Genomic DNA, 25,731 nt, shown 5'->3' with positions numbered 1-25,731 from the left:
TTTTATTCTAAAGAAAGGGGCTGGTACGGGACTAGGTCCTGCCCATGGGTGGGACCAGGAAGGGGGGTGGTTACACCCCTCTCCCATGCCGGGCTTTACCCAGCTCAGGGGCTGGTGTGCCCCTGGAACTGGTTCAAACTGGCAGATGCATAGTGAGCACCGGGGTGCCACTTGCAGTCAGCTTCCTATTCAGCTCTGCCTACCTAGGATACACAAAACCCTGTCTGGGATGGTGCTAGCACCGCCCCTGACAGGAAACCCTTTGTCCAAGCTCTCCTCGCTGGAAGGACTTCCAGCAGCAGGAGGTCAGACTTGTGTCTGTGGTGGCAGCATCCATTTTGTGATGCTGAGGCTTGAGTTAACTTTAACCGGGGTTCACAGTTACATACATGTTGTGTCCCTCTAGAAGGGTGGAATGCTAACCCCGTCGCCAGAATTGGCGAGGGATTAGTATCCCAATCCGTATGACACCTTACTCGACATGTTTTGATAAAGCGATACCAGAGTTGGCATATAACCGCGAGGATTATAATGCACTTAAGAGTATATGGTATGCGTTATCATGGAACAGCTATTAGGACTTGGTTCCGCAAGCTGCAAACGGGCTCAGCTCATGCCAGAGCACCATATCACATAATTTCAAGCACTCTGCCTTCAGTATTGTTAAGGCCTGCCATAGGAGTGACTGATAGGAATACATGTGTCCATTTTAGGGTTAGATATAGGTATACTATATCTAAAGCAAAGGGTGATTACACCACCTTGCCCCAGCTGTCGTGCAGCCAGTTGTGTCAGATTTAGATGGCCAGCCAGGGGTGGCATAATACATGCTGCAGCCCCTGGTAGACCCTGGGTACACCTATGTCCTGAGTTACAGGGTCTGATAAGGTGGCCCAGTACCAATTAGATATGTACCTAAGGTACATGGAATCCATTTTACAGAGAGAGCAGTAGGCCTGGGGCCCTGAATAGCAGGGTCCCAGGTCAACTAAGTCGGAAAACCAGCAAAACACCAGGCAAAAAGTTGGGGGCAACCATAGTCGGGTATCCACCCTCCTACACCCTTGATCTCCACCTCCGCCAGATGGCTGCTTCAGCCCAGGAGTGACGCATCTGTCACTACAGTCAGCTCTGGTTGGGGAAGGGAGAGGGGTCTCCCTCTGACCAAATCGCAGTTTGCTAACCAACACTGCAGTTATTAATAAATCCATCAATAGAATCAGTGAGGGCTTATTAATAGGAGGTGTTTGGCATGACAAACAGGAGTGTGTCATGTTGTGTTTTCGCTCATGGTTTGCACCATGTCACGCAGCCTGCAATGACAGTCTGTGTGGAATTTGTATGTGGGACTCTTAGGCTGGCATCAGATATGATGCAGCCCTTAGGAACCCACTTTAGTACCCCAGCCCTAGCTACCTGGAGCAACATTGACTAGGAACTTAGAGGGGTGCTAGAGTGGTATGGGTGGAAAGGCGTCCAGGAGGTCTCAGCTCCACTCGAGACGAAAAGCGGCTCAGAGCGAGAGCCACATTGGGAACTCCAACGTGCAAACGTACGGTCATTCCGTGTTCTTAGTGATGGCGTACAGATCCAACCAAGGTTTCCCCACTGCTGAAAAAGACCATGCACCACCTCCAGATGGAGATGCCATTCATTATCTGCTAGGCATCTTTGGCTGAGTTTGTCCACTCTGGCATTCAGAGATCCTGCCAGCTGTTGAACCACCAGAGAAATGCCCTGATATTCCAGCCATGTCCAGAAACGCAGCCTCTTGACAAAGGGTCCACGACTCCACCTCGCCTGTTTGTTACATTACCACATGTCAGTGGTTTTGTCCGTGAACTCCTGCACTAGCCTTCCCTTATTGGAGAGCAGAAAGCCTTTCAATGCAGTCGGATCGCTCGGAGCTCCAACAGCTTGATGTGAAGTCCAGATTCTGCCGGAGACCAGAGGCCCTTTGTGAGAAGTTGGCCTGATATGCAGTGCTCACTATTCTAGTGATCACTATGTATCAGTCCAAACAACCCTTATTGATGATTGGTTGCAAGTCAACCGTATAGACCAGCTATCCTAGTAGCATGGACAAGAGCAGTCTTTAGGCTAGACTCTAGAGGGCGTGTTAAGCCAGCTGTTATACCATCACATATACCCCTTGAACACCAAGTGAAAGAACACCACACAAGTTATGAAAATAAAAGGATATTTATTTAGAACACAACAGGCCTTGGCTCTTTATGAGGACAGGGCGCTAAGCACAATACAAAGCTCTTAAAGAAATTCTGAAAGTCGCACAATTTACACAAATGCCCGAGGGGCACGAAAAACCATATACTTTAAAAGTGGAATGCGAAATTACTAGCAGGTAAGTACTACTCTCAGAGACTTTAGAAACGCTGGACCTACAATGCTGAACCCTTAGATTAGAAGCAGGAGGCCTAGGGACGTCGTGTGCAGAGTGGGAACTCTCACGCGTAATGCGGGACAAAGTCTATGGTTGCTAGAAATTACAAAGTTAGTGTTCTCGGGCGAACCCGACTAGTGATGGTCAAAAACGAAAGTGGATCTAGACACTTAGAGAGTTGGTCTACGCTGGAGCACCGTGGTACTCGGTTTACCTAGCCCAGGGGCTGCGGCTGCATAGGGTTCAAGTGTCGTCGGGTTTCTTCGTTGACGAACCAGGAGCCTGAAGTGAAAGTTGCTGGCAGGCGACCAGTGAAGATGTTCCGGGCCGATCCAAGGACTAGATCAGCTGAAGAGGGTACCTGTAAGCAGAGGGGACCAAGTTCTGAATCACTAGCCAGTGATTAGATGGGCAACAGGATGGCACCGGATGAAGTCACCTCGACCAGGTGAGTGGGCGACGCTGGGCTCTGCAGTCTCTCGGACCAGGAGGCGTTGTCGGCGACCAGGATGGAGGTGCGAGCTGTCCCACGAAGGTATCTGCTGTCGGTGATGCTGGACCCAGGATTGGGGGCAACAACTCTTGGCAAATGCAAGCCCACGCGGTGGACTCAAAATGGCGTCTGGAGTGGACCAGGAGGGTCCTCCTCTGTTGGAGGGGAGCAAGGGCCAGTCTGGAGCAACCAGACCCGCGATGGAAGTGTCGTCGTTCGTCGTCAAGAGGGCTACAAGCCAGCAGGCAAGTAGCCGGACAACGCGGTGAGCAGCAATGAGCAGAAGGCCCCCCCGCAGATCTCGTGGATGCTGGGGGGCTGGACTTCAGTGCTGGAGCTGCTCAGGGTTAGGGCTTCTCAAACCCCAAAGCACTCACTCGAGGATCCCTCGGCGGTCGTGCTGGGTAAGCATAGTGCAGTTCTGAAGATGGCCGGTCCCTCGGGGTCTCGTCACACCCACGGATCTCAGCTGGGCTGATGATGTAGGTATAGGTCAGAGGTGCCAGGGAAGCCGGGTCTCGTCCTGCTGGTCGGTCTGGTTCCGGAGGAAGGACGTGCAGCAAACAGCAGTGTTCTTAGTTGGTGCCCGCAGATGCAGGGTGACTACTCCTTAGTCACAAGGGAGAAATCTTAGGAAGAAGTCTTGAGTTCCTTTCGTAGAAAGTAGTTTCAGGATTCAAAGATGATCTAATTTGGAAGGGTCCCCGCTCCCAATTTTATTCTAAAGAAAGGGGCTGGTACGGGACTAGGTCCTGCCCATGGGTGGGACCAGGAAGGGGGGTGGTTACACCCCTCTCCCATGCCGGGCTTTACCCAGCTCAGGGGCTGGTGTGCCCCTGGAACTGGTTCAAACTGGCAGATGCATAGTGAGCACCGGGGTGCCACTTGCAGTCAGCTTCCTATTCAGCTCTGCCTACCTAGGATACACAAAACCCTGTCTGGGATGGTGCTAGCACCGCCCCTGACAGGAAACCCTTTGTCCAAGCTCTCCTCGCTGGAAGGACTTCCAGCAGCAGGAGGTCAGACTTGTGTCTGTGGTGGCAGCATCCATTTTGTGATGCTGAGGCTTGAGTTAACTTTAACCGGGGTTCACAGTTACATACATGTTGTGTCCCTCTAGAAGGGTGGAATGCTAACCCCGTCGCCAGAATTGGCGAGGGATTAGTATCCCAATCCGTATGACACCTTACTCGACATGTTTTGATAAAGCGATACCAGAGTTGGCATATAACCGCGAGGATTATAATGCACTTAAGAGTATATGGTATGCGTTATCATGGAACAGCTATTAGGACTTGGTTCCGCAAGCTGCAAACGGGCTCAGCTCATGCCAGAGCACCATATCACATAATTTCAAGCACTCTGCCTTCAGTATTGTTAAGGCCTGCCATAGGAGTGACTGATAGGAATACATGTGTCCATTTTAGGGTTAGATATAGGTATACTATATCTAAAGCAAAGGGTGATTACACCACCTTGCCCCAGCTGTCGTGCAGCCAGTTGTGTCAGATTTAGATGGCCAGCCAGGGGTGGCATAATACATGCTGCAGCCCCTGGTAGACCCTGGGTACACCTATGTCCTGAGTTACAGGGTCTGATAAGGTGGCCCAGTACCAATTAGATATGTACCTAAGGTACATGGAATCCATTTTACAGAGAGAGCAGTAGGCCTGGGGCCCTGAATAGCAGGGTCCCAGGTCAACTAAGTCGGAAAACCAGCAAAACACCAGGCAAAAAGTTGGGGGCAACCATAGTCGGGTATCCACCCTCCTACACCCTTGATCTCCAACTCCGCCAGATGGCTGCTTCAGCCCAGGAGTGACGCATCTGTCACTACAGTCAGCTCTGGTTGGGGAAGGGAGAGGGGTCTCCCTCTGACCAAATCGCAGTTTGCTAACCAACACTGCAGTTATTTTGCAGTGCTCGTCGAGAACTGGATTGTGTTGGAGAGAATCCCACCTGATACTGTGCCCAATGGAACTGCATGTTCCACTACAGAGCCAGCATATGCCAGCAGCCATGTGTCAAATTCAGGATGCAAGAGGCCATGAGACCCAGCAGCATCAGTCAATTTCACTGAAATCCAGTATAGAGGCGGTAACATCGTTATCATAGCCTGAATATCCTGGGCTCGCGGTACGAGAGGATAAGCCCAACACTGCACAGTGCCCAGAACAGCTCCAGTGAAAGAGAAGGTCTGAGAAGGGGTCAGGTGTGACTTTGGCACACTGAAAGTGAACCCCAGCAAGTACAGGAAGTCTGCTGTAGTCTGGCGGTGGGAGAACTGCCTGGGATGAACCAGACTCCAATAGCCAGTCGTCGAGATAGGGGAAGACTGGCATCCCTGATCTCAGCAGATGAGCTGCAATCACCGCTGTTACCTTGGTGAACACCCGAAGGGCTCTGGTAAGGCGAAAGGAGAGTATGTTAACTGAAAATACTTGTGGCCTACCATGAACTGCAGGTAACTATTGTGGGCAGGCACGTCTAACAAAACCATCTAGTCCCCGGGGCTAGGTCAGACAAGGCTTGGATTCTGAATTCCTCCTTTTTCAGGAAAAGATTGAGAGCGCACAGGTCTAGGGTAGGACAAAGGCCTCTGTCCTTCTTGGGCACCAGAAAGTAGTGGCAATAACAACCCCGACTTACTTCGGATGATGGCACTCTTGGCCATGAGATGTGGTCCTCCATCAGCCTGCCGCAAGTAGGTGGCATGGGAGGGGGGTAGTAACAAAGGGGAGGTAGCAGCCCCTTTGGGCAATATGCAGAACTCAGAAGTCGTAGGTTATCGATCTCCAGTGGTACAGGTGATTGCATATCATGTCTCCCACTGGAAGCCCATGATAGGCGGAGGGCAAACTAAGGCTTGGAGGCTGCCGGTGGAATGGGAGGTGGAGGGGTTGGCCTGACCTCAGGGCTACCTGGCCCACAGGGTCTGTGGGTGCCACATGCTTGGCCACGCAAAGGCTGGGAAGCTTGTGTGCCATGGTGGCAGGGAAGGTAGAGACATGGCTGGAAGCCCCTTCCGTGGCCACGAAAGGAGCGAAAAGTGGAGTGGGGTTTGCGAGGGGCCATGGAAAACCCTAAAGACATGACCATAGCTTTGCTGCCCTTGAGGTGCTCTAGTGCTGAGTCCGGCTCGTCTCCGAAGAGATGGGAGTCATTAATCGGCATTCTCATGAGTGAGGGCTGGACATTCCCCGAAAAGCCAGTGGTTCGCAACCAGGCGTGGTGCCTAAGGGCCCCCGACAATGGAAAAGCTCGGCCGAGTGAGTCAGTCGTATCAAGCCCACAGCATATGCCGAACTGAGCTGCACCACTCCAGACACCACATGGGCCAAGTACTAATTTGAACATTTTCAGAGCTTGCAAAGGAAGTCTGCTCAGCATACTCGTAACATTCCTCTACATGTGGTTGTTTGGGGGTTTTATTGGAAGTTTAAATAAGATGTACGATACAATATCGGCAATACTAAATTTTAAGGATGCCAGTTTTATTCACTTAATTTTATTTAATAGGGGCATGGTTGAAGGCTGACTCATGAGTTCTACACTCGACAAAATACTGGGGTCTAAAACAGAAAAGAAACGAGGAACACAAGGCTAGCAGAGTGTAAAAATTGATATGGTGCTACAAAAATGGTGTAAGCAACGTGGTTAAAACTAACGCCAAAACAGACGTTAATCTTTTGCCTGTTTGGGTCAGTATTAAAAAAGTGAATGAACAGGGAAGCAACCGATTGACCCTGCCTCTTTTCTCATGGTCAACATGTCCCTGCCAATGGAACCCTTACCTGAAGTGTAAGGGCATTTGTCAGGAACTTGAAAAAATGTACTTCTGCTTAAATGTGACAAAACCAAGTATTGTATAGAATGGAAACAAAAATACAAAACCATGAGGAAATGGTCACCAAAAATGCATAGTCAGATCCACTTTCCAACGGCCTGTAGGACCATATAAACATGGTCAAGTAGACATCTATGTTAACCCCTTCCCTGCTCATGACGAGCTCAGCTCGTCATGAGGCACAGTGGAGCTGTGCTGATGACGAGCTGAGCTCGTCATAAATAATGTAAAATAGCAATTTCCAGCACAGGCTGGAAATTGCCTTAGCAGCCAAGGTGTTTAAGGACAGAGTGTTAGTAACACCTATCAGATCATAGTGCCATCAACAACCCAAGTGTGGAACACAAATTCAAACAGTATGGTGACCAACTAGAATCCAGTAGTAACACCCGATAGTAAAAAATGCCATCTTACCCGCAAAAGTCGGGTGTCTCATCACAACTCGAGATACCCTGGCGATGGGCTCAGGGTGCACACTATCAAAAAGACAAAATATGAAGTATGTATAACATGGCATTATAGAAAAGTCTCTACAGTGCATAAAGGTGTGCACCCTGAGTCAGGGTATCTCGAGTTGTGACGCAACACCCTACAGAAAAACGAATTCATTTTTTTATTTTTATTTATTTAACTTTTATTTCAACAATCAGTTGTACATTGAGCAGGATACATAGCAAAATTACTTAGAAATCAAGATAAACATCATATCAATACATTTCATAGAGAATAAATAGCACTACATACAATAAGCAAATCAAATTAAATCCATTTAGAAATCGGATCCCATATTTTTAATCCCTGCTTTTTTTAACCCCCTTAGATCTATACATTGCCATTTCTAGTTGATATATGGAGAGCAATTTAAGTTGCCAATGATGAAAAACTGGGGGCTCAATATCAATCCAGCGAGAAGTAATACAACAACGGAAAACTGACACGCAAATAAACAAAAAAGCTTCTTCAGCAGTGGACCTAATTCCACGATAATCCGTTTGAGGATCCAAAATAGCCATTTCAGGAGTTAGATTACCAAGGATCCCAAAACTAATTCATAACCGGATGCTCAGATTTTGTCAAGAGGAAGCGCCTGCCTCAAACCTTTCCCATGCGGAGGTAAAATATAGCGATGTGCAGTGAGCTCTATGATTTTTTTTTACTCCGGGATTCCAGGGCAGAAGAAACCGCCCTTTCCAGGGATGCAACAGTGGTATCTCCCAATTATTCTTATATGGGAAGGAGCGTCTGCTCTCCCTCCACCCCTTCCCAAAACACCTTCCATGGCTGTTCAGGCGATATCTATCCATCTATCTATATAAAAATGAAGAACAGTGAAGACAGCACTGTAGCCTGTATTCAGGCAGGAATTGGCTGAACCAATGATTGTTTTATGGTTACAGTTCTTGCCCCGGAGGTGGCAAACAGGCGATTCAGGGAATGTTCCTCTGATTATGCCAGAACAGAGTGGTAAAATGCTCTGTGAAACACCACTTATCTGTAGCCAAGAAAAAAGGTACTAACCCTGTTAGACAGCCTCGCACGCTCGTTAACAATGTCTTTCCTTCCCTAACGTACGGAAGGAGAAGTCAACGAACCGCGCTGAGCCAAGTGCCCAAGAATGTGAGAGGGGTGCATCCCCTTTGTTGTTTTTGCAGAGGCCGCCGCACCCGCCCCGAAGGGGGGGGGGGGGGGGGGGGGGGGGCTCAAGGGCCGGCACCATAATCCACTCCGAGCCCCAGTGGAAGAACCGGTTCTGGGCGCCCAGAAGCGGCAGGAAGGCTCAACACCTCTCAGGGGAACATCCTGTTGGCACCAAGGAATCCCCAGCCAATATAGGGGACAGCATGGTACGAACCCCCCAATGGGGGGGCAGCTGCACGGAGCAGACGAGCAGAAGGGGGGATATAAGCCGCCGCTCCCCCCAGATAGCTCCTAATTTTCGTGGAGCGGGGGAAGCGGCGCACCTGAATTTTTGGACCCACCCACCCACACCTAGGAACCAGCAGTTGTCGCAGTGCTGGACAGCAACACAAGCATTGGCGGAAATTGTTACAACGGATGGCTAAGGAGACACATCAACAGGGCGGTGAGTAGAAGTAGGCCACTCATTTTGGGATGCCGCACGGCAGGGTGAGGTGGCCGGGCCAAGGAGGGGAATAGCAAACGGAGACGGCGCTCGCGGCCCAGACCCGGCCGGACGGCAGGGCACAAAAAAGGTAGCGAGTTGGGCCTAACTCCTTGGAGAAGCTACCCCTCCCTACACGCAAAGGGCGTGGGTGACCAGTCAAATGGTGGTCCCAGAGGTAACACGACAAAGAGGACTACCAAGGACTAACAAAAGAACTGGTTTGGTAGGCGTGCCATCTACGAACTGAATGTACCACGATATGATCTGCACAATATGATGATTGACATGTTTATGACCCAGATATGATTTATGACAATGATGATGACATGCATGATTTATGACCCAGATATGATTTATGACTATGGCGATGGCATGTATGATTTATGACCCAGATATGATGTATGACATGTTTATGACCCAGATATGATTTATGGGATATGGTGTTGACATCTATATGACCCAGATATGATTTATGATCCCAATAAAACTGCGGCCAACAACCACCACAACAACAACTACGACCTTGTTGGCTAAGTGTATTGGGATAACAGGGGTACTGGTCTCAGGGTAGATACTTCCCACGGTATAGGGGAGTCCGGGGGTTAAGGTCGCACGCCCTTCCACGCCCCTAGAGAGCCCAGCCGCACACCACGTGGCCCGCAGCAAGCAAGTGGCGCGTCAAGAATGCCAAAGCGCCCTCTGATGAGGAGGCGTGTCGCCTCCTAGTAGCCCGGCTGGTAGCCCGGCTGCACACGGGGGTCCTACACCTGGCGGTAGAGAGGCCTCGCAGTCGCCTGAACTTCCTAATGGTGGGCTCACCGTACCGCGGCGCACAATCGAAGGGGAATCCCTCAGCGAGGGATGAGCACGCATTGGTAGAAAGGCCAGAGAGAATTATGCACATACAAGTATTTAAGTATTTGAAAGCGCTCAGTTTAAACCAATATATACATACATAATCAGCAGTATTTTCACAAAGCATATGAGCACAGTTAGTAGGCATAAAAGAAAAGCACTTCTCTGGCTGCTGAGGAGCAAAGAAAATGGAAGTGCTTTTCCTCGATGCTGAATATACAGGACTTACTCTAAGGTTGCTGTTGTACTGAGTTTACAGCAAAGACCCATGGGATATGTAGTCTTTGAATTTAAGTGTTACTGTTAAAGGCGGTTGACTGAATAAAATGAAAGAGATAAGCAGAATCCTCGCCTCTGTGTTCTTAATGGAATTAAAACTTTCCTTCACAATAGCTAGGAATTTTTATATTCTTAATTTAGGTTTCATTATATGTAAAAATCATCATTAAGTAAATCCTTAATACTGAACCAAAAGAAACCCAAAACTAAAATATTAACCTACCACAAAACACTAATTTACATAATTTTACTGTACAGTTAAATTGCCTTAACTTAATATTAAATTAACCTTTAGTCTCAACTAAACAGTATTACTTATGTTAATCTTTACAGTGGAGATCTATACTTGTTACCTCAAAATAATGGCAGGGGTATTGAGTCCCACCAAAGATTAGGGGGTATAATATCATTAATCCCGACATGCTCATGATACTTGCATTCAGAACATTTTCTGCGCAAGAAATCCTTTATTTTGCACAGTTAAAAATATTTGGCAGCAATTCTTTTAATTTTCTCAATTAAAAGCAGTTACCCTCCTCAAAACAGGAGTGAGGCACACACATTCCATTGAAGTGAGCCACTCGAAGCACGCACCTTGTCCCTGCACAACACTTACTTGCAGTTTAGGTTTCCCAGCCTGTTCTGCGCAGCGCAATGCGTTGGTGAAGCAGCTTTCCAACTCCTCGTAATCTTGCCCTGCATCCTCCTTCACCAGCGCAATACTCAACCATGTCTTGCACTCCTAACACATTGGAAATAAATAAAGAAATTGTCAAATCAATTAGGTTTCTTATAAAGCGCAACTACTCACCCGTGAGGATCTCAATGCGCTGGGTGTGGGGGCGGAGGGGTGGAAGAGCCAGGTCTTGAGATCCTTCCTGAATTGCGGCAGCGATGGTGATTGCCCGAGGTGCAGAGGCAGGGGGTTCCAGGTCTTCGCAGCAAGTTAAGAGAAGGATCTTCTTCCAGCTGTGGTTTGTGGATCCGTGAAATGATGGCCATGGCCAGTTCAGTGTATGTTCAGTAACAAGCACATAGAATTTCACCCCAACAAACAGTGGCACCTAGGTATACCTACAGATGTTGGTACTTTCACAGACCACCACCCGAGCAATGCCAAATTCCTCATACGTTCATTGCTATTAAATGTGTGCTCAGAGATACTAAAACTCTCATGGAAAACAATCTGGTGAGATCTTCAAAAAGCTTTTCTGTTGTAAAATAAATTTCTGCTAGAAAAAAGTCACCTTACATGTCTGCGTGCCTCAAGTCTGATTGACAAACGTGACCAGAAGTGTAATTTCTGTGCATTTCTGTGATACACGCATGCAAAATGTACTAGTAAAGATAACACAAAGATATTTTTTTGAACTCTCACCTCTAAGGGGTTGCCTCTTCGAAGCTCCAGTTCAGCTTGGCAGTGATGCAATGCTTGCTTGTAGTCCTTCAAATCCCCAAAGGTAAAGGCCAGCGAGACATGGATCACAGCCCGCTCCCGTTCTGGCTTCTTCAGAGCTTCAGCACATTTAAGCTGCAAGGACAGAAGGACTTATCAGTGTTCAAACAGTGAGGCACAGATCAGTTTACTTAACTTTAATCTACACATTATTATGAGCTTCTTTCAAATTTACCCCACCTTTAAGAAGGATCTCCTACAACAAAAATACTTTGAAATTCATCTACATCAATGTTGCTTTGTTTTGTTTGGAACATACATACTGCATAACAATATTTTACGCATCATCAGCTGCAGGCATTTCCTAGTATATTCTAGCAAGAAATACAAGATGAAATTTAATTATGTGGCATGAGCTATATATGTTTTTCCTGTTTTGGACATTCGGTTATACTGTTAGTTGATGTTTTGGACAGTAACGCCACTTGAGTACATCAATATAGGCAGCTATACTGTTGAAGAAACATGTTCTTAGGGCTTGTGAACAGAGAGTGATTAGAATCCGTTTTGCAACCAGGCGACAGCATGTTCCAAAGAGTCAAGCATTTGCAGTAAAATATCAGTACCCCTATGTGTCGCCCAGTGATTCAAAGAACTGCCAATACACCAAGCCCAACTGTCACCCACCTCAGACGTGTATTTAGAGACAAGCAGAAGGCACCAAATGGCTAAAGTAAGAAAAGGACTATGCGACCCAAAAATTGGATAGATAGACGCACAAATGTTCAATCCACAGGTAGGTGGTGAAATTGGGTGTATCCTCCTGAGTATGAGGATAACGTACAACTCTCACTTGCACTCAAGGAAATAGTAATTTAATATAATCACTCTTGATAAATTGTTTGTTCAATTAACTTTATTGAGATTGCAAATTGTGGAATTCCGGGAGATTAATTGGGATTTAGCAGCACTAGGGATAGTGTGGGACGCTTTTAAAGCTGGTGTAAGAGGGGAAACACAGAGCTATGTTATTAAGATGCAAAGAAAGTCAAAGGTAAAAGCTGAACAAATTAATAAACTAATCAGGGAAGCGGAGGAAGCACTTATCTCAGCAATACTTAGACAATCCCCCTATTGACCAGATAGCATTGAAAATAATCGAGCTAAAAAATGAAGCTATGGATGGGATAGCGAAAACGACAGTGGAAAAGTATGTTGCAAATAAAGAGAAGGTATACGAACTCAGTGAGAGAGTAGGGCATATATTGGCAGTACGAGCTAGGCAAAGGGAGGGGGTGGCTGATATTAAGGAGATTAAAAACTCTCAGGGAGTCACGGTCAAGGAAGCTGATCAGATTAGAGAAGTTTTTAAATGTTTCTACACGGAATTATATACCTTAGATGGTCAGGAAAGGGATGAAGATATTAGGACTTATTTAAGTGAGATAGAGCCATCTGTCCTAACAGAGGAGGACAGAAATGGATTGGAAGAGGCAGTGCAGTTGAACGAACTGGTGGAGGCCTTGAGGGATTTACCATCTGGCAAGGCAGCTGGTCCGGATCAAATACCGGTAGAACTTTATAAAATCTTTCAACCATCCCTTCTGAATGAAATGTTCAATGTAATGTTTTTGGCACAATTGGGTGAGTCTGTTCCAGAATCATGGGGTGGTGCAGACATTATTGTAATACCAAAGAAGGGCAAACCGACAGATGCTCCGGGGTCATATCGTCCCATTACGTTAATGAATGCAGACGTTAAGGTATTTTCCAAAATTTTGGCGAAAAGACTATCTAGGGTAATTGAAGCACTGGTAGTTCCTTCACAGCATGGCTTTATACTGGGCAAGGGAACAACTCAGCACACTAGACAGGTAGTCATGGCATTCGACGAGCAAATACTCTAAAAGATCCCATGGCTGCCCTGTTTTTGGATGCTGAGAAAGCATTTGACAGGGTCTCCTGGAGGTATTTGTGGGAAGTTTTGAGATGGAATGGTATAGGACCAAGATATATAAAGGCTTTACAAACCCTATACATAAACCCGACGGCTAAAATAAGGGTCAACAGAGGTCAGTCTTCTGCAGTTAACATCCAGAGAGGTACAAGGCAGGGGTGTCCTTCTTCCCCCCTGCTTTTCGCTTTATACCTTGATCCCTATATACGGAAACTGGAAAATAATGTTCAAATTCCCCCACTAATGTTAAATGGATGTAGATTTAAAACGCTAGCATACGCAGACGATGTGGCCATTCTGACTGCAAGACCTACAGCTGCTATAAGTATAATCGAGGGTGAAGCAGGGCGATTTGGTCAATTTTCAGGCTATAGTTTAAACAGTACTAAAACTCAGATTGTTAAAAACCAGTGGGTAGTATGCACTGACGATAGAGTGGTGGGAGAGGCAACGTATTTAGGGGTGCGAATCACAGCAGAAATTGATAAGATTGTTAAAAATAATATGGATCCTTTGATTGTTCAAGTCAAAAAGGATTTGGAAAAAATGAATAATTTACAGCTGTCCCTGGTAGGATGTACTAACATTATTAAGATGATGATTCTACCTACATTTTTGTATTTCTTTAGGGCCATACCTCTGCTGTTTGAAGCCAGTTGGTTCAATGGTATAGAGGCCCTATGTAACAGGTTCATCTGGGCACATGCCAAGACCCGGAGAGCTTATAGATATATGACACTCCCCAGGGAAAAGGGGGGCTGGGGTGCACTAGATTTCCGTTTGTATTATATGGCCTCTGTTTTGCAACATATACAAGGTCTAATTGGGGGGAATACGGAGGATGTAAGAACGCAAACCATGTCTACTGAATTATATGCTGTTGTACTTGGACCAAATGCTTATAATTGTTTTCTAAAATGTACAGATTTCAGTTATTTTAAGAGAACCAGGTTGAAAACTGTTATGGCGGCAGTTACGGTATGGAATGCTTTTACAAAGAAAGTTAAGATGGGGAGGTTTAATAGATATGTCTCTCTGATTAATAATAGATCGCTCCCAGCGGAAATATTTGCTGATCAAACTATGGCAGAATGGGCAACAAGAGGGATTACGCAAATAGGTGATTTTTTTTACTCAGGATGGCTTTAAACAGTTCTCAGAATTACGAGAGTCATATGGTATAGACAACAGGGGTTTCTTCAAGTACCTCCAGATTAGGAGTTTTTTAAAGAACAAAGCAGGAGGACCGGTAGGCTTTAACAAAATAGAAATAATGGAGAAAATAAAATTGATGGGGGGATTGCACAATTAGGTCTTTTTACGCAGCTCTGCTGAAAGAAAAGCAGGATGATTTAGAGAAATTTAGTCAGAAGTGGGCAGAAAAATTGGGGGTAGAAAGAAATTTGTTTGTTGATTCTTTAAATTTAGAATGCACAGTACTAAGTGCAGCCCCTCTGCAGTCTCAGCACTATAAAACACTCTATTTTCTCTACTTTACTCCGGCTCGGATTGCAAAATGGGGTGGGAATACAGGAATTAATTGCCCCCGCTGTAATGAATTGGAAGCAGACAGCATACACATTTTTGCAACATGTCCTCAGTTGCAATCTGTGATTAAGGAGATAGAGGGGTTCTTAGCAAAGTCTCTGGATATCGGGATCCGTCTTACCCCATCTTGGATTATGTTAGGAGTGGCTGAGCAGGAGCATGAGCAGTACACAGAATTTATGTTTGTCTTAATGGCAGTTTACAGATTAACAATTGCCAGGGCTTGGTTAGATAAAAATCCCCCAAAATTCCAAAATTGGTTGGCAAATACGCTATATGCTCACAAGATAGAGGAAAATATTTATGCTCGGAAAGGGAGGAGAGGAAGACGTTTGGGGAAAAGAATATGGGAGCCACTAAGTAAATGGAAAGAAAAGCAAAGAAAGGACCATTAGAGGGTATAAGGGAGGACTGGTTAATTTGTGGTCGCTGTTTCTTTATGACTTTTATGTTTTGTATTAGACTTATTTACTGTGTAAAATGTCTTAAATTTATTTTGGTGGGACCTACCATCTGCATGGCATACTTTAAAGGTGAGATTTAGAAAATTAGAAATTAAGTAAATTATTGTAATTGTTAAAATACAACTTGTGCAAGCAGAATTGTGCTTATGTTTGTAAAAGAAAAATAAAAACTTTTAATAAAAAAAAAAAAAAACAAAGAGATTGCAAATTGTCCATCAGTATTATCGGATTAGCTAATCACCCGAAATGCATTGGGCATATGAATGTCAAACAAATAATCTAATGGGAATCATGGTTATGTAGAAATAACGAATGAAAATACTGGAGAAAACTATTTATCAAGAGTGATTATATTGAGTTACTATTTTCTAGAGTGCAAGTGGGAAACGCCCCTCATGCTTTAGGCCAGTGTTTTTTTAAGTTAAAGTAAGAAAATGCAAACTTTCTATAAGTGGTGTTTTCAGAATTATAATTTAAAATCCAATTCACCATAAATTGCAATTTTAAACTGTGATTCCAAACTTGGGGGTCCGATCTCTTCCCAATTGAAAATTACACTTATAAAATTTAATAAGGTAATCCCAAGGTTATCTTATGGTTGAGATAGGCCTGGCAGTAGTGAAAAACGAATTTAGGTTTTCACTTCAAGGACACGTTAAACTTAAAAGTATATGTCCTGCTTTTTAAATACAATGCCCTTGGCTGTTCAAGGCCTACCTTAGAGGCAATTTATATGCATTAAAAAGTAAGAATTGGGTCTGGCAACAGGGTTTAGTTGCCAGGTCGGCATGGCAGTTAAAACAGCAGACACAGGCTCAGCAATTGAAGGCCTAAGAAATGTTTAAAGGGCTACTTTAGTGGATAACACAATCATTGCTGCAGGCCCAGTACTACCATTTAATTTACAGGCCCTGGGCACAGGTAGTGCACTTTACTAAGGGCTTATAAGTAACTTAAATATGTCAATTGTAGATAAGTAAATGTTACAATGTTTTAAGCAGAGAGCGCATGCATTTTAGCACTGGTTAGCAGCAGTAAAGTGCCCGAGTCCTAAAGCCAACAAAAACAAATTCAGCAAAAAGGGGAGGTGAGAGGTAGAAAGTCTGGGGGTGACTAGGCAGAAAGAGCCATTGGTTTAGGTTTCTCTGACCACTATGGTTTCCCAGAGTAGGGGGGAAGTAGTCCCAGGTGCCTCGAACCCCTTTTCCACTGTACCTCCCACCAACTATGGGGTGGTATCCTTAAACTGGTCCTTCAACCCAGGCTGTGTACCCTGAGGCTAAACATGTGGCAGAGGCGAGTGCTCCCTCACTCTGCCCCTTTATCTGGGGTCCTGACACTGACACTGGGGACAGCTCATTCCCCAGTAGGCAGTCTATGGGCATCTGGGGACTACCTAGGACCCTCCTCTGAGTCACCCCTTCACCCCACTCCAGGGATACCAGGACCATGTGGCGGACAAGGACCTCCCCCGGGCCTACTTCGCCCTACACACCTGACCGGTATACTGCTCTGGGGAAACTAGCCTTTTCACAATCATGATCTGACTTGCTCCAGTGTCCCTCAGAGGAGTGACTGGGAGCCCATTTACTTTCATATGGTGGAAGTCACTATTCCCACCCTCAGGGATCACCAACTCACCCTCTGAGTCCACCTCCTAACTATGGGTAAGACCTGCCGCTGGGGATTACTTACCTATATGGTCACATTGAACACCCCTGTAGACGTTTCTTCGGACAGAGTGCCCCTGCTTATGTCCGAGCTTGTAACAATCAAAGCAGTGGGGTTGCACATGGGGCACCTTATGCCACCGTCTTGCAGAACCGCCTCCCTGTTTCTAAGAAGGGGCATGGGGACCCTTTCCTCCTCCCCCTTACCCTGGGACCTGTCTGTGTCTCCCTTGACCTCCTCCTCACTCTGCTGGGGGAGACTGAGCCACCCTTCTTGGGGTCACTCCCAGTTACCTTCTGTTGGATTCTGATGCTGGAGGTCCGCCTCCTTAGCAAGCCCCCTGGGAACAGTGAGCTTACTATCAACCAGGTGTTTGGCGCAGATGGGAAACAAAGACTGAATGTGTATTCTTTTGCAATCAAATTAGACAGCCCCTGATAATCCTTGACTTCACTGCCCTTCACCCAGCCATCCAGTGTCTTGCAAAAGGAATCCAAACAATTCACCCAGGTCTGTAAGGATAGTTTCTGATTGTCCCTGAACCTCTGCCTATACCTCTCTGGTGGTCAAGCCGTATTTTCTGATCACGGCTTGTTTCATGGGCTTGATACTTCATCTTGTCTCCAACATCCAGTGCCATTAGGGTGACCCCCCCCCCCGCACTAGGGATGTGCCTCTACCAACTAACCCCTACACATCCCCCAGTTCCCCTCCGAGATCTTATGCATCTGCAAAGGATCTCATCAGCCTCAAAGCAGTTAGCTTGTCGTCTCCCACCACAAGTCAGGCACCAGGCCTTTGGGAATGTGAACCATCCTGTCAGAGAAAAGCTGCCGCCATCACTGCTAGAGTCAGCCTGCCTGGACTTAACGTCCAACTCCTTCAGACTCTGTTCATGAGCCAACATGTTTTTTTTTTTTTACCTCTATGGCCAATTTCTTTTTCTCCTCCTTTTCCTCCTCCATGGATGGCCTTTTCTGCTCTAGGGCTTTCTCAAATGTTAATTTGGGCAGCTCCAACTTGAGCATTCTTTCCTCCCTCCTGTTCTCTACTGCGTCTGGGAATAGGATTCTGGATGACACATTGCTCCCTGGCTAGGATAAAAACACTAATCATTTTGGAATGTTTCCCCCCTCCTCCAAAGGTAGCAGTCCCAGACACTCCAGTGAGTCTTGGTCAAGTTCTTCTTCCTCATCCTCCTCTGGAGCTACATTCTAAGCAGTGCAGGCTTCTACCCAGGCCCGCTGCACCTTTTGAAGCTCCACCTTCCTGGTGGAGCTCTTTGCAGGAAGCCAAATACCATTGCAGAAACCCTTGTGTGCTACAGTATACCCCTCTTAGGTGGCCAAGCAGAGTCCATTTTTGCATGTGCAGAGGTAGAACCTCCAATCAGAGAAATGATTTTAGGACAATATAAAAAATGACAGAGAAATTAAAAGAGTTCAAATTGGTCTTTGGTATGGATTGGTAGTATACACCAAATTACTGCATGGCACTGCACAAACATTTATTTATTTTATTTATTTTGAAAGTTTTATATAGCGCGAACAAGATCTTTGCAGATATCAGAGCGCTTTACAAAGCCGGGAATACCAACAAGAGAGTGAAATTAAACATAATAAGTGGGATGGGTAGGTACGTGAGGGAGCAAAGTTGAGCAGGTACATCATTAATGTAAATATTACAGATAAATGTGTGCATAGATAGTCAATAACGTCAATAATACAGGTGAAACACATGGTCATAGAGTTCGAGCAGAATAGTACAGATCGGTGTAGAGTTTTTACATATCCACGCTAGTAGGTCAAGTGTGTTTGGCTATGAGAATAGCTTTTACTTCTTTCTTAAAAATTGTGATAGAGGAGATGAGCCTGGTTTCAGGAGGGAGTGAGTTCCAGATCCTGGGTGCCATTCCTGAGAAAGAGCGTTTATAAGTTTTTTCCTTCCGGAATCTTCGAGGTTTTAGCAGAAGATTGTTTGTGCCTCTAGTGTTTCTAGAGCCGCCAGAGATTGATAGCTTCTGAGTGAGGTATCCGGGGGAGCTCAGGTGTACAGCCTTGTGTGTCATGCAGGCGATTTTCAGATGTATTCTGGCTTCAAAAGGCAGCCAGTTCAGTGATTTCAAGTCAGGGGAGATATGCGAGTGTTTTTTTGATTCAGTGATGAGTCTCGCTGCAGCGTTTAGAGAAGCTCTTAGGGGTGCAGTAGTGGTTAACGGGAGACCGCAGAGGGCGGTGCTGACGTATTCAATTTGCGGGATTACTAGTGCTTGTACTGCAGTTTGGAAGTCTTTGGCTGGTAGGAAGGGTTTAAGTTTCCTCAGGGTATTGATTTGGAAGTTCGCTCCCTTAGTAGCCTTGCTGATATGATGCTGCATGTTGAGGTTGGAGTCGAGAGTTATGCCTAGTGATTTCGCTGAATCCACTATGGTGGGTTGAACATTGAGAGCAGTTAGCTGTTTAAGCCAGGTTTGAGTGGTAGAGATCTTCGCGGGAGGTGAGATCAGCAGGAATTCTGTTTTCAGAGCATTGAGTTTGAGATGATTATCAGCAAGCCAGGATTGGGTGCTTCTGATCGTTGAGTTCTGGAGTAAGATGTCATTGGGGGATTGTAATTTGAGATATAGTTGGGTGTCATCTACGTACATGTGAAAAAGTACATTGGATGCTTGTAGCAGGGTGGTGAGAGGTTCCATAACTAGGATGAACAAAGTTGGTGATAGGGAGGATCCTTGGGGGACGCCTAACGAAACAGGTATTGGCGAGGACATCAGGTTGTTACTCTTGAATTTCTGCGACCTGCTGTGTAAAAAGGAGGTGAACCACTTGAGAACAGTCCCAGATAGACCCATTCTTGTGTTCAGAAGATCGAGTAACTTCTCATGTTTCACAGTGTTGAATGCTGAAGAGAGATCAAGAAGGATGAGGAGGCAGGTATCACCTTGATCTAGGATTTGAAGGGCGTCGTCAATTATGGGAGTCATAGCCGTTTCAGTACTGTGTCCTGCTCGGAAGCCTGATTGATGAGGGTTGAGGAGATCAAACTGTTCAATGTGTTTAGTCAGTTGTAGTTGTGCGCATTTTTCCAATAGTTTGGCGAGAGTGGGAATATTGGTAATGGGACGGTAATTGTTTAGGTCGGATGGGTCGGCAGTAGGTTTCTTTAGCAAAGGTGTGACTTGTCCAACTTTGAGGGAGTCAGGGATGGTTCCTTCTTGGAGCGAGCTGTTGATAAGTTTAGTCCAGAGTGGAAGGAGCAGTGGGGTGAAATCTTTGACAGCGTTAGAAGGGAGGGGTTGCGTGAGGTGATTGAAAGGTTTCATGGTGCTGAGCAGTTTGCCTATTTCTTCTTCGGAGTAGGTTTCAAAGGATGACCATGTTGCATTGTTTTTAGGTTCGGTGGGTGTTATGCAGTTGAGTGTGGTGTGGAGGTTTGCGTCATTGCGGAGATCATTCTTTATGTTGTCAGTTTTTTGGGTAAAGAAAGCGGCGAAGTCTTCACAGGAGGGTGCTTCGTGCAGGGTACTGAGAGGTTGGGGTTGTTCCTTGGCTTGTGTTCTGATTAGCTCAAACAGTTTTCTTGGGCGGTTTTTTGCTTGGTCGAGCTGGAGGCTGAAGAAGTTTGCTTTTGAGCGCTTTATTTTCCTGAAGTAGGCGTTTCTCTTTTTCTTCAGGGCTTTCAGGTGCAGTGCAGAGGGAGCTGCCCTCCAGGTGCGCTCTGCCATTCGCATGACTCGTCTATCTTCATTGAGACTCCCGTCGTACCAAGGATTGGAGATTTTAGCGGAGACTCTTTTTAGCTGCATGGGAGCAGCCTCATTAATTATTGAGGTCATAGCGTTGAGATAGTGGTCAGTCAGGGATTGGACATCTGTAGCGCCCGTAGGCGAGAGTAGGAGGTCGCGGCTGTTCGGTGGTAGAGAGTAAGGGTTGAGTTTTTTCAGGTCTCTTTTCCAGACTTTAGGTCTGGAGGATTGAACCGAATTGAGTTTGACTTTTTCATTGATGTGGAATGTGACAATATGATGGTCTGACCAGTCACAGGGTTGGATAGACTCAAGTTGAATAGCGTCCTCTTTGGCGATAAGGTCGAGGATAGAGCCTTTCTCGTGGGTCGGGCTGTTGCATAATTGTGTGAGGTCCACGGCGCTGAGGAAGCTTTAAAGACTATTTACCACCGCATCATTGTGATCGTTCCAATGGAGGTTGAAGTCACCAAGGTATATTTGGGTGAGCTGTCGTCCGGTGTTGGTTGAAATCATGTCCATGATTTGTTGGGCGAAGATGAAGTTGTCTCTGGGTGGGTGGTAAATGCCATGAAGAGAACATATCGGTTTGCCATCACTGATGATATCGAGGCAGATGTATTCGTAGGAAGCAGGAGAGGGTAGGGAAGGCGCAGAGACTTTCAGAACAGAAAGGCTGTTCCTGTACATGCATGCGATTCCACCACCTATCTTGCCAGCCCTGTCAAGCCTAATGTATTGCGATTTATATAGCGCACGTATCACCCGAAGGCATCAAGGCGCTTGCCTTGGGAACCCGTCCTGGTATTCCCCTGTGAGATAACCCCAGCAGGGTATCCACAAGGTGAAAGCCAGGCATCCCGCCGCGAGGGGCCGTAGTGGAGATTAAGCAAGCTATTGCCCAGAGTCGCAGAGTGTGAACCCGTGAGTATAGTAGGCACCGGAACGAGAATTGTAATGATGTGGTAGTTGGGGGGAACCAGAATGTCCATTATAGGTGTAAAAGATTCGGTTAGCCATGTTTCAGTCAAGATGATTAGGTCAAGGTCCAATGTTAGGATGAGATCAGCGATGGCGGAGGAGTGTCTAGAAGCCGATCTGCAGTTTAGGAGAGTGCATTTGAGACGGGGTGTGTAAGGGGAGGTAGAAGGTACTAGAGAGAGGGGGACTTTTCTAAGGTTATCCGGGACGGAGATTCTGTTGTTTAGTGTGGAGGGTCTACGGGGATTTGAGTGTATCGTGGGAATGGGGAGGTGCGAGGCGGTTGTGTGGTTTAGGGGAGCTGGGCCGTAGGAGCGGAGGAGGGTGAGAGTGTCGAGATCCGAAAGAGGATTGCATGTGCGACGGGGGCGGTTGTTGCGGTTGTGGGCAGGGATCGTGATCCAGTGAGAGCGGCGGGTGCGGTTGTTGCGATTGTGGGTATGGATCGCGGTCCTGTGTGAGGGACGTAGCTTGGGAGCGTCGTCAGGACGGGAGGAGAGCAAGTTGAGAGGGGAGGTGGTCGTGAGTGAGTTGAGCCTAGGGGGTGTGGTGAGTAGTTCTTTGATGGTGTGCATGTCTTCTTTGATGGTGTGAATGTCTTCTTTGAGTTGTAGGAGGGAGGACATAATCTTGTCCTGCGTGGGATAAGTGTTGATGCTGGGGGTGGAAGTCATGGGTGAGTGGCTGACCTGGGACTTATCGTGCGGATGGGGGGGTGGGTTGGTGTTCATGCAGGGCGCCGTGGTGTCGTCGTACGGGTTGGTGTTAGGGAGTAGAGAGGGTAAGGGGGCGATGGGAGTGGATGAAGTACGGAGGAGGTTGGTGGCGTAGAGGAGGGGATTTGTGGCGGGCGGAGGGATCGGGGAGGGAGTGGAGTGTATGATGGTGGTGCTGGGGGAGCCTGAAGGGTAGTGAGGGCTGAGTATGGGGGGGGGGGAGATGGGGTTGGAGATGGTCCTGTCGTGGGAGCCTGAAGGGTAGTGAGGGCTGAGTATGGGGGGGGGGGATGGGGTTGGAGATGGTCCTGTCGTGGGGAGGGGAAGTTATAGTAATAGATGTGGTGTGCTCTGCACCGTTAGTTAGCGTGTGGTAGTGGGAGCTGAGAGAGGGGGGGGGGACCAAGGGTGGTATTTGTCGCTATGTGTGTCGTTCTGGTGCTGATCTAGGTTAGAGGGGTTGTGGGTGGAAGTTGTGATTTCAGGGGAGAGAGGATTGGGAGTGGCATATGTGGGGGTCCAGGGGTTGGTGTTAGAGGGGCGGCTAGTGTATGAGGGGGAGAGATTTGTGACTGTGATTGAGGATTGTGGGGTGGTGACAGCAGGTGGGTGGGTGACTGGGGTGCTAGGGGTAGAGGTGAGGTGCGTGTCGTTCTGATGCTGAGCTAGGTTAGAGGGGTTGTGGGTGGGAGCTGTGACGTCATGTGTGATAGTGCTAGAGGTGCTATGGGTGGAGGTCCGAGGCTTGGAAAGGTGCTCTTTGAACTTGGGGAACAGGTTGTCTAATAGTTCCAAGTTCTTGTCTGTGGATTGAATTAGGACAATCCCATTAATGTAGATAGTAATGGTGGTTCTGCCAGGGAAGAGTTGGGATGGTGTGATAGAGAGAGTTAGGCCATGAGCGGTTTTCCTGGTGTTGGAGACGGTGAGTAGGGTGAGGAACGCTTTTCTCCATTGAGCTCTTTGTGAGGTGTGGAAGATGATATCAATGTTCAGGGCTCCATTGACCGGTGAGAAGTAGGTGTCGGCAAAGGGGGTTTCAGGGTGGGACCTCAGGAAGTTGTGTTTAAAGCTATTAGCGGCTTTTTTGGTGAGCGTGGATGGGTAGTTGATTCTATATGTGTGCTTGCCGATGAGATCCATGTTGGGATGACTGTATAGGTGGGTATGGGAGAAAGAACGCTAAAACTACACAAGTGCAAAAACGACTGTCAGCCGTAGGTACATGGCACAGGAGTGACACTAGTGAGTGGCCAAAGATAGCCTAAATGTGAGCGGTAGCAATCGGTGCGGCCAGGAATAGACAGTGAGTGAGTACAGCTTACATAAATGTACAAGATATATGAGGTAGCAGTCAGTTAAATGGACCAAAGTGGCCCTGGTGAATGGCCAAAAATAACCAGAATGTATGAGGTAGCATCGGTGTAAACCAGGAATAGAAAGTGAATGGGTGCAGCTTACAAGAAACCCAATATATGAGGTAGCAATCAGTGCATACTAGGGAAAAAGTGAAATGGGTGCATCTTACAAAATATACATTATACAAATAGGAATAAACATACTAGAGATATATACTGGAGCCAATATAGGTGCAAACAGAAGGCTACGATAGGCAAATATCACACTAGTGAGCAACCGGTAAAAAATGAGGTAGCGATCGGTGCACTACCGGTGAGGAACAAAGTGAAATAGGTGCAGATTACACGAAAAGTATAAAATACAAGTCGAGATGTAGTGATGCAATAAAGTGCACGAGGTTATAGGGCGGGAAGCATAGAGAATAGAAAAGAGAAATAGGGGATAGCTATAGGTGTGAGTTAATGAGGGTGACTAGTCTAAGATGGCCGCCAAAATAGAGAATAGGGAGGCAGGAGTATAAGTCCTTTGTCTGTTGTTGCTGGATTTAGCGAGTTCAGTTTCCCTTTCTAATAATGGGCAGGTCGAGTTAGTCCATCTTCCATGTTGCTGCTGCCATGTTGCTGCTTGGTGGGGAGGAGAGAACCTTATCTCAGTTTAGGTGACCGCTGACCGAGTTGGTATGTATCCTCATGGCCATCTGGGGGGCAGTGGGGCGATTTATTACTCAGTTTATAGCCCCCTCCATTTCAGACAAAGGAGACTCTGCCACGTCAACGAAAATACCTCTGTTGGGCGGAAACCATACCGAGACCAGTCCGGGCAGAGAGAGGGAAAAAAACCGGCACAAAATGTCACGCAGAGTAAAAACTAGCACAAATGTTCCTCAGAGCAAAAATCAATGTGTACACACCTTTTAGCGATTCACGTGGCCACCTGCAGCACCCCCGCCCAGGCTGCAACTCTGTGCCCGCCAACTCCCGGCGGCAGCAGGGGGGGCGCGAGGAATGGCCGATGTCCCTCCTGGCTGTGAAGCCTGATCCAGCCGTCCCGCCCGTCCGTGGAAAGCCTCTATGCTCCCAGAGCCTGTCCCTTCACCCGGCTCGAGCCTGCATCCCATGATGGTGGGAGAGGGAGACCCCCGGGGGACCCACATAAGTCCTATCCTCACTACTGATTACCTTTGTTAGAAGTTGGGTTTCAGGTTGGCAGAGACATGCACTCTGACCAAGCAGGAACCACAATCTTAGTCAGGGTAAGTCAGATACACAAACTAAATTAACCTGTGCTCACCCTCTGGTAGCTTGGCACAGAGAAGACAGGGTTAACTTAAGAGGCAATGTGTAAAGTATAAGTATTTGTGCAACACTTCAAACAGTAAAACAGTGACAACACCACACAAACTGTTACCACTCCTAGTTAAAAAAAAATAGAGCTTTATTTATTACGCAGGACAAGTCCAAAATTACAGAAATCCAATAAGTATAACTGGAGTTATGACGTTTTAAAGATTAAACTAAAATGTAGTGCTTAAAAGCATTACGCGCCAACTGAGGCTATCTGGTCGCGCTAGACTGGGTCAAAGCCAAACGTTCCGGTAGACCGTGATGGAGAACGGGTCAAATGTGGGGACCAACCTTGACCCTTTAGCACAGTACTGTGTTTGCGTCACTGACGAAGATCTGATGCGTGGAGCAGAGGAGGTGATGCGTCATCGTCAACCCTTTGGATGTAGGCTATGCTACAATGAGGTCAGGTTTACGAGGCCACCCTTGAGCTGGGCTACAAAAATCGAGATTTCAATAATGCTTAGGTTGATCACAATACTTTTTTGGGTTATTTCAATGTAAGCAACCATTTGGTAAAAAATCACCATATTCACATTGGGCAACAATGC

At 46.8% G+C, this 25,731-nt stretch overlaps 1 protein-coding gene across 1 annotated transcript in view; it reads right to left on the bottom strand.

The window, feature by feature from the left end:
- Window positions 1–25,731, bottom strand: part of TONSL (tonsoku like, DNA repair protein) — a 419,298-nt gene that overhangs the window by 218,226 nt on the left and 175,341 nt on the right. Inside the window, exons 9-10 of the mRNA XM_086966418.1 lie at window positions 11,379–11,531; window positions 10,617–10,742 (exon numbers count right to left, since the gene is read on the bottom strand). Coding sequence (XP_086822544.1) covers window positions 10,617–10,742; window positions 11,379–11,531 — 279 coding nt within the window. The remainder of the gene's footprint in view (window positions 1–10,616; window positions 10,743–11,378; window positions 11,532–25,731) is intronic.

This window comes from Lissotriton vulgaris, chromosome 4_1 (genome assembly GCF_964263255.1).
Source record: "Lissotriton vulgaris chromosome 4_1, aLisVul1.2, whole genome shotgun sequence".
Classification (NCBI taxonomy): domain Eukaryota; kingdom Metazoa; phylum Chordata; class Amphibia; order Caudata; family Salamandridae; genus Lissotriton; species Lissotriton vulgaris.
Note: the sequence above shows the minus strand (reverse complement) of the source record. Positions and strands in the feature narration are given on the sequence as shown.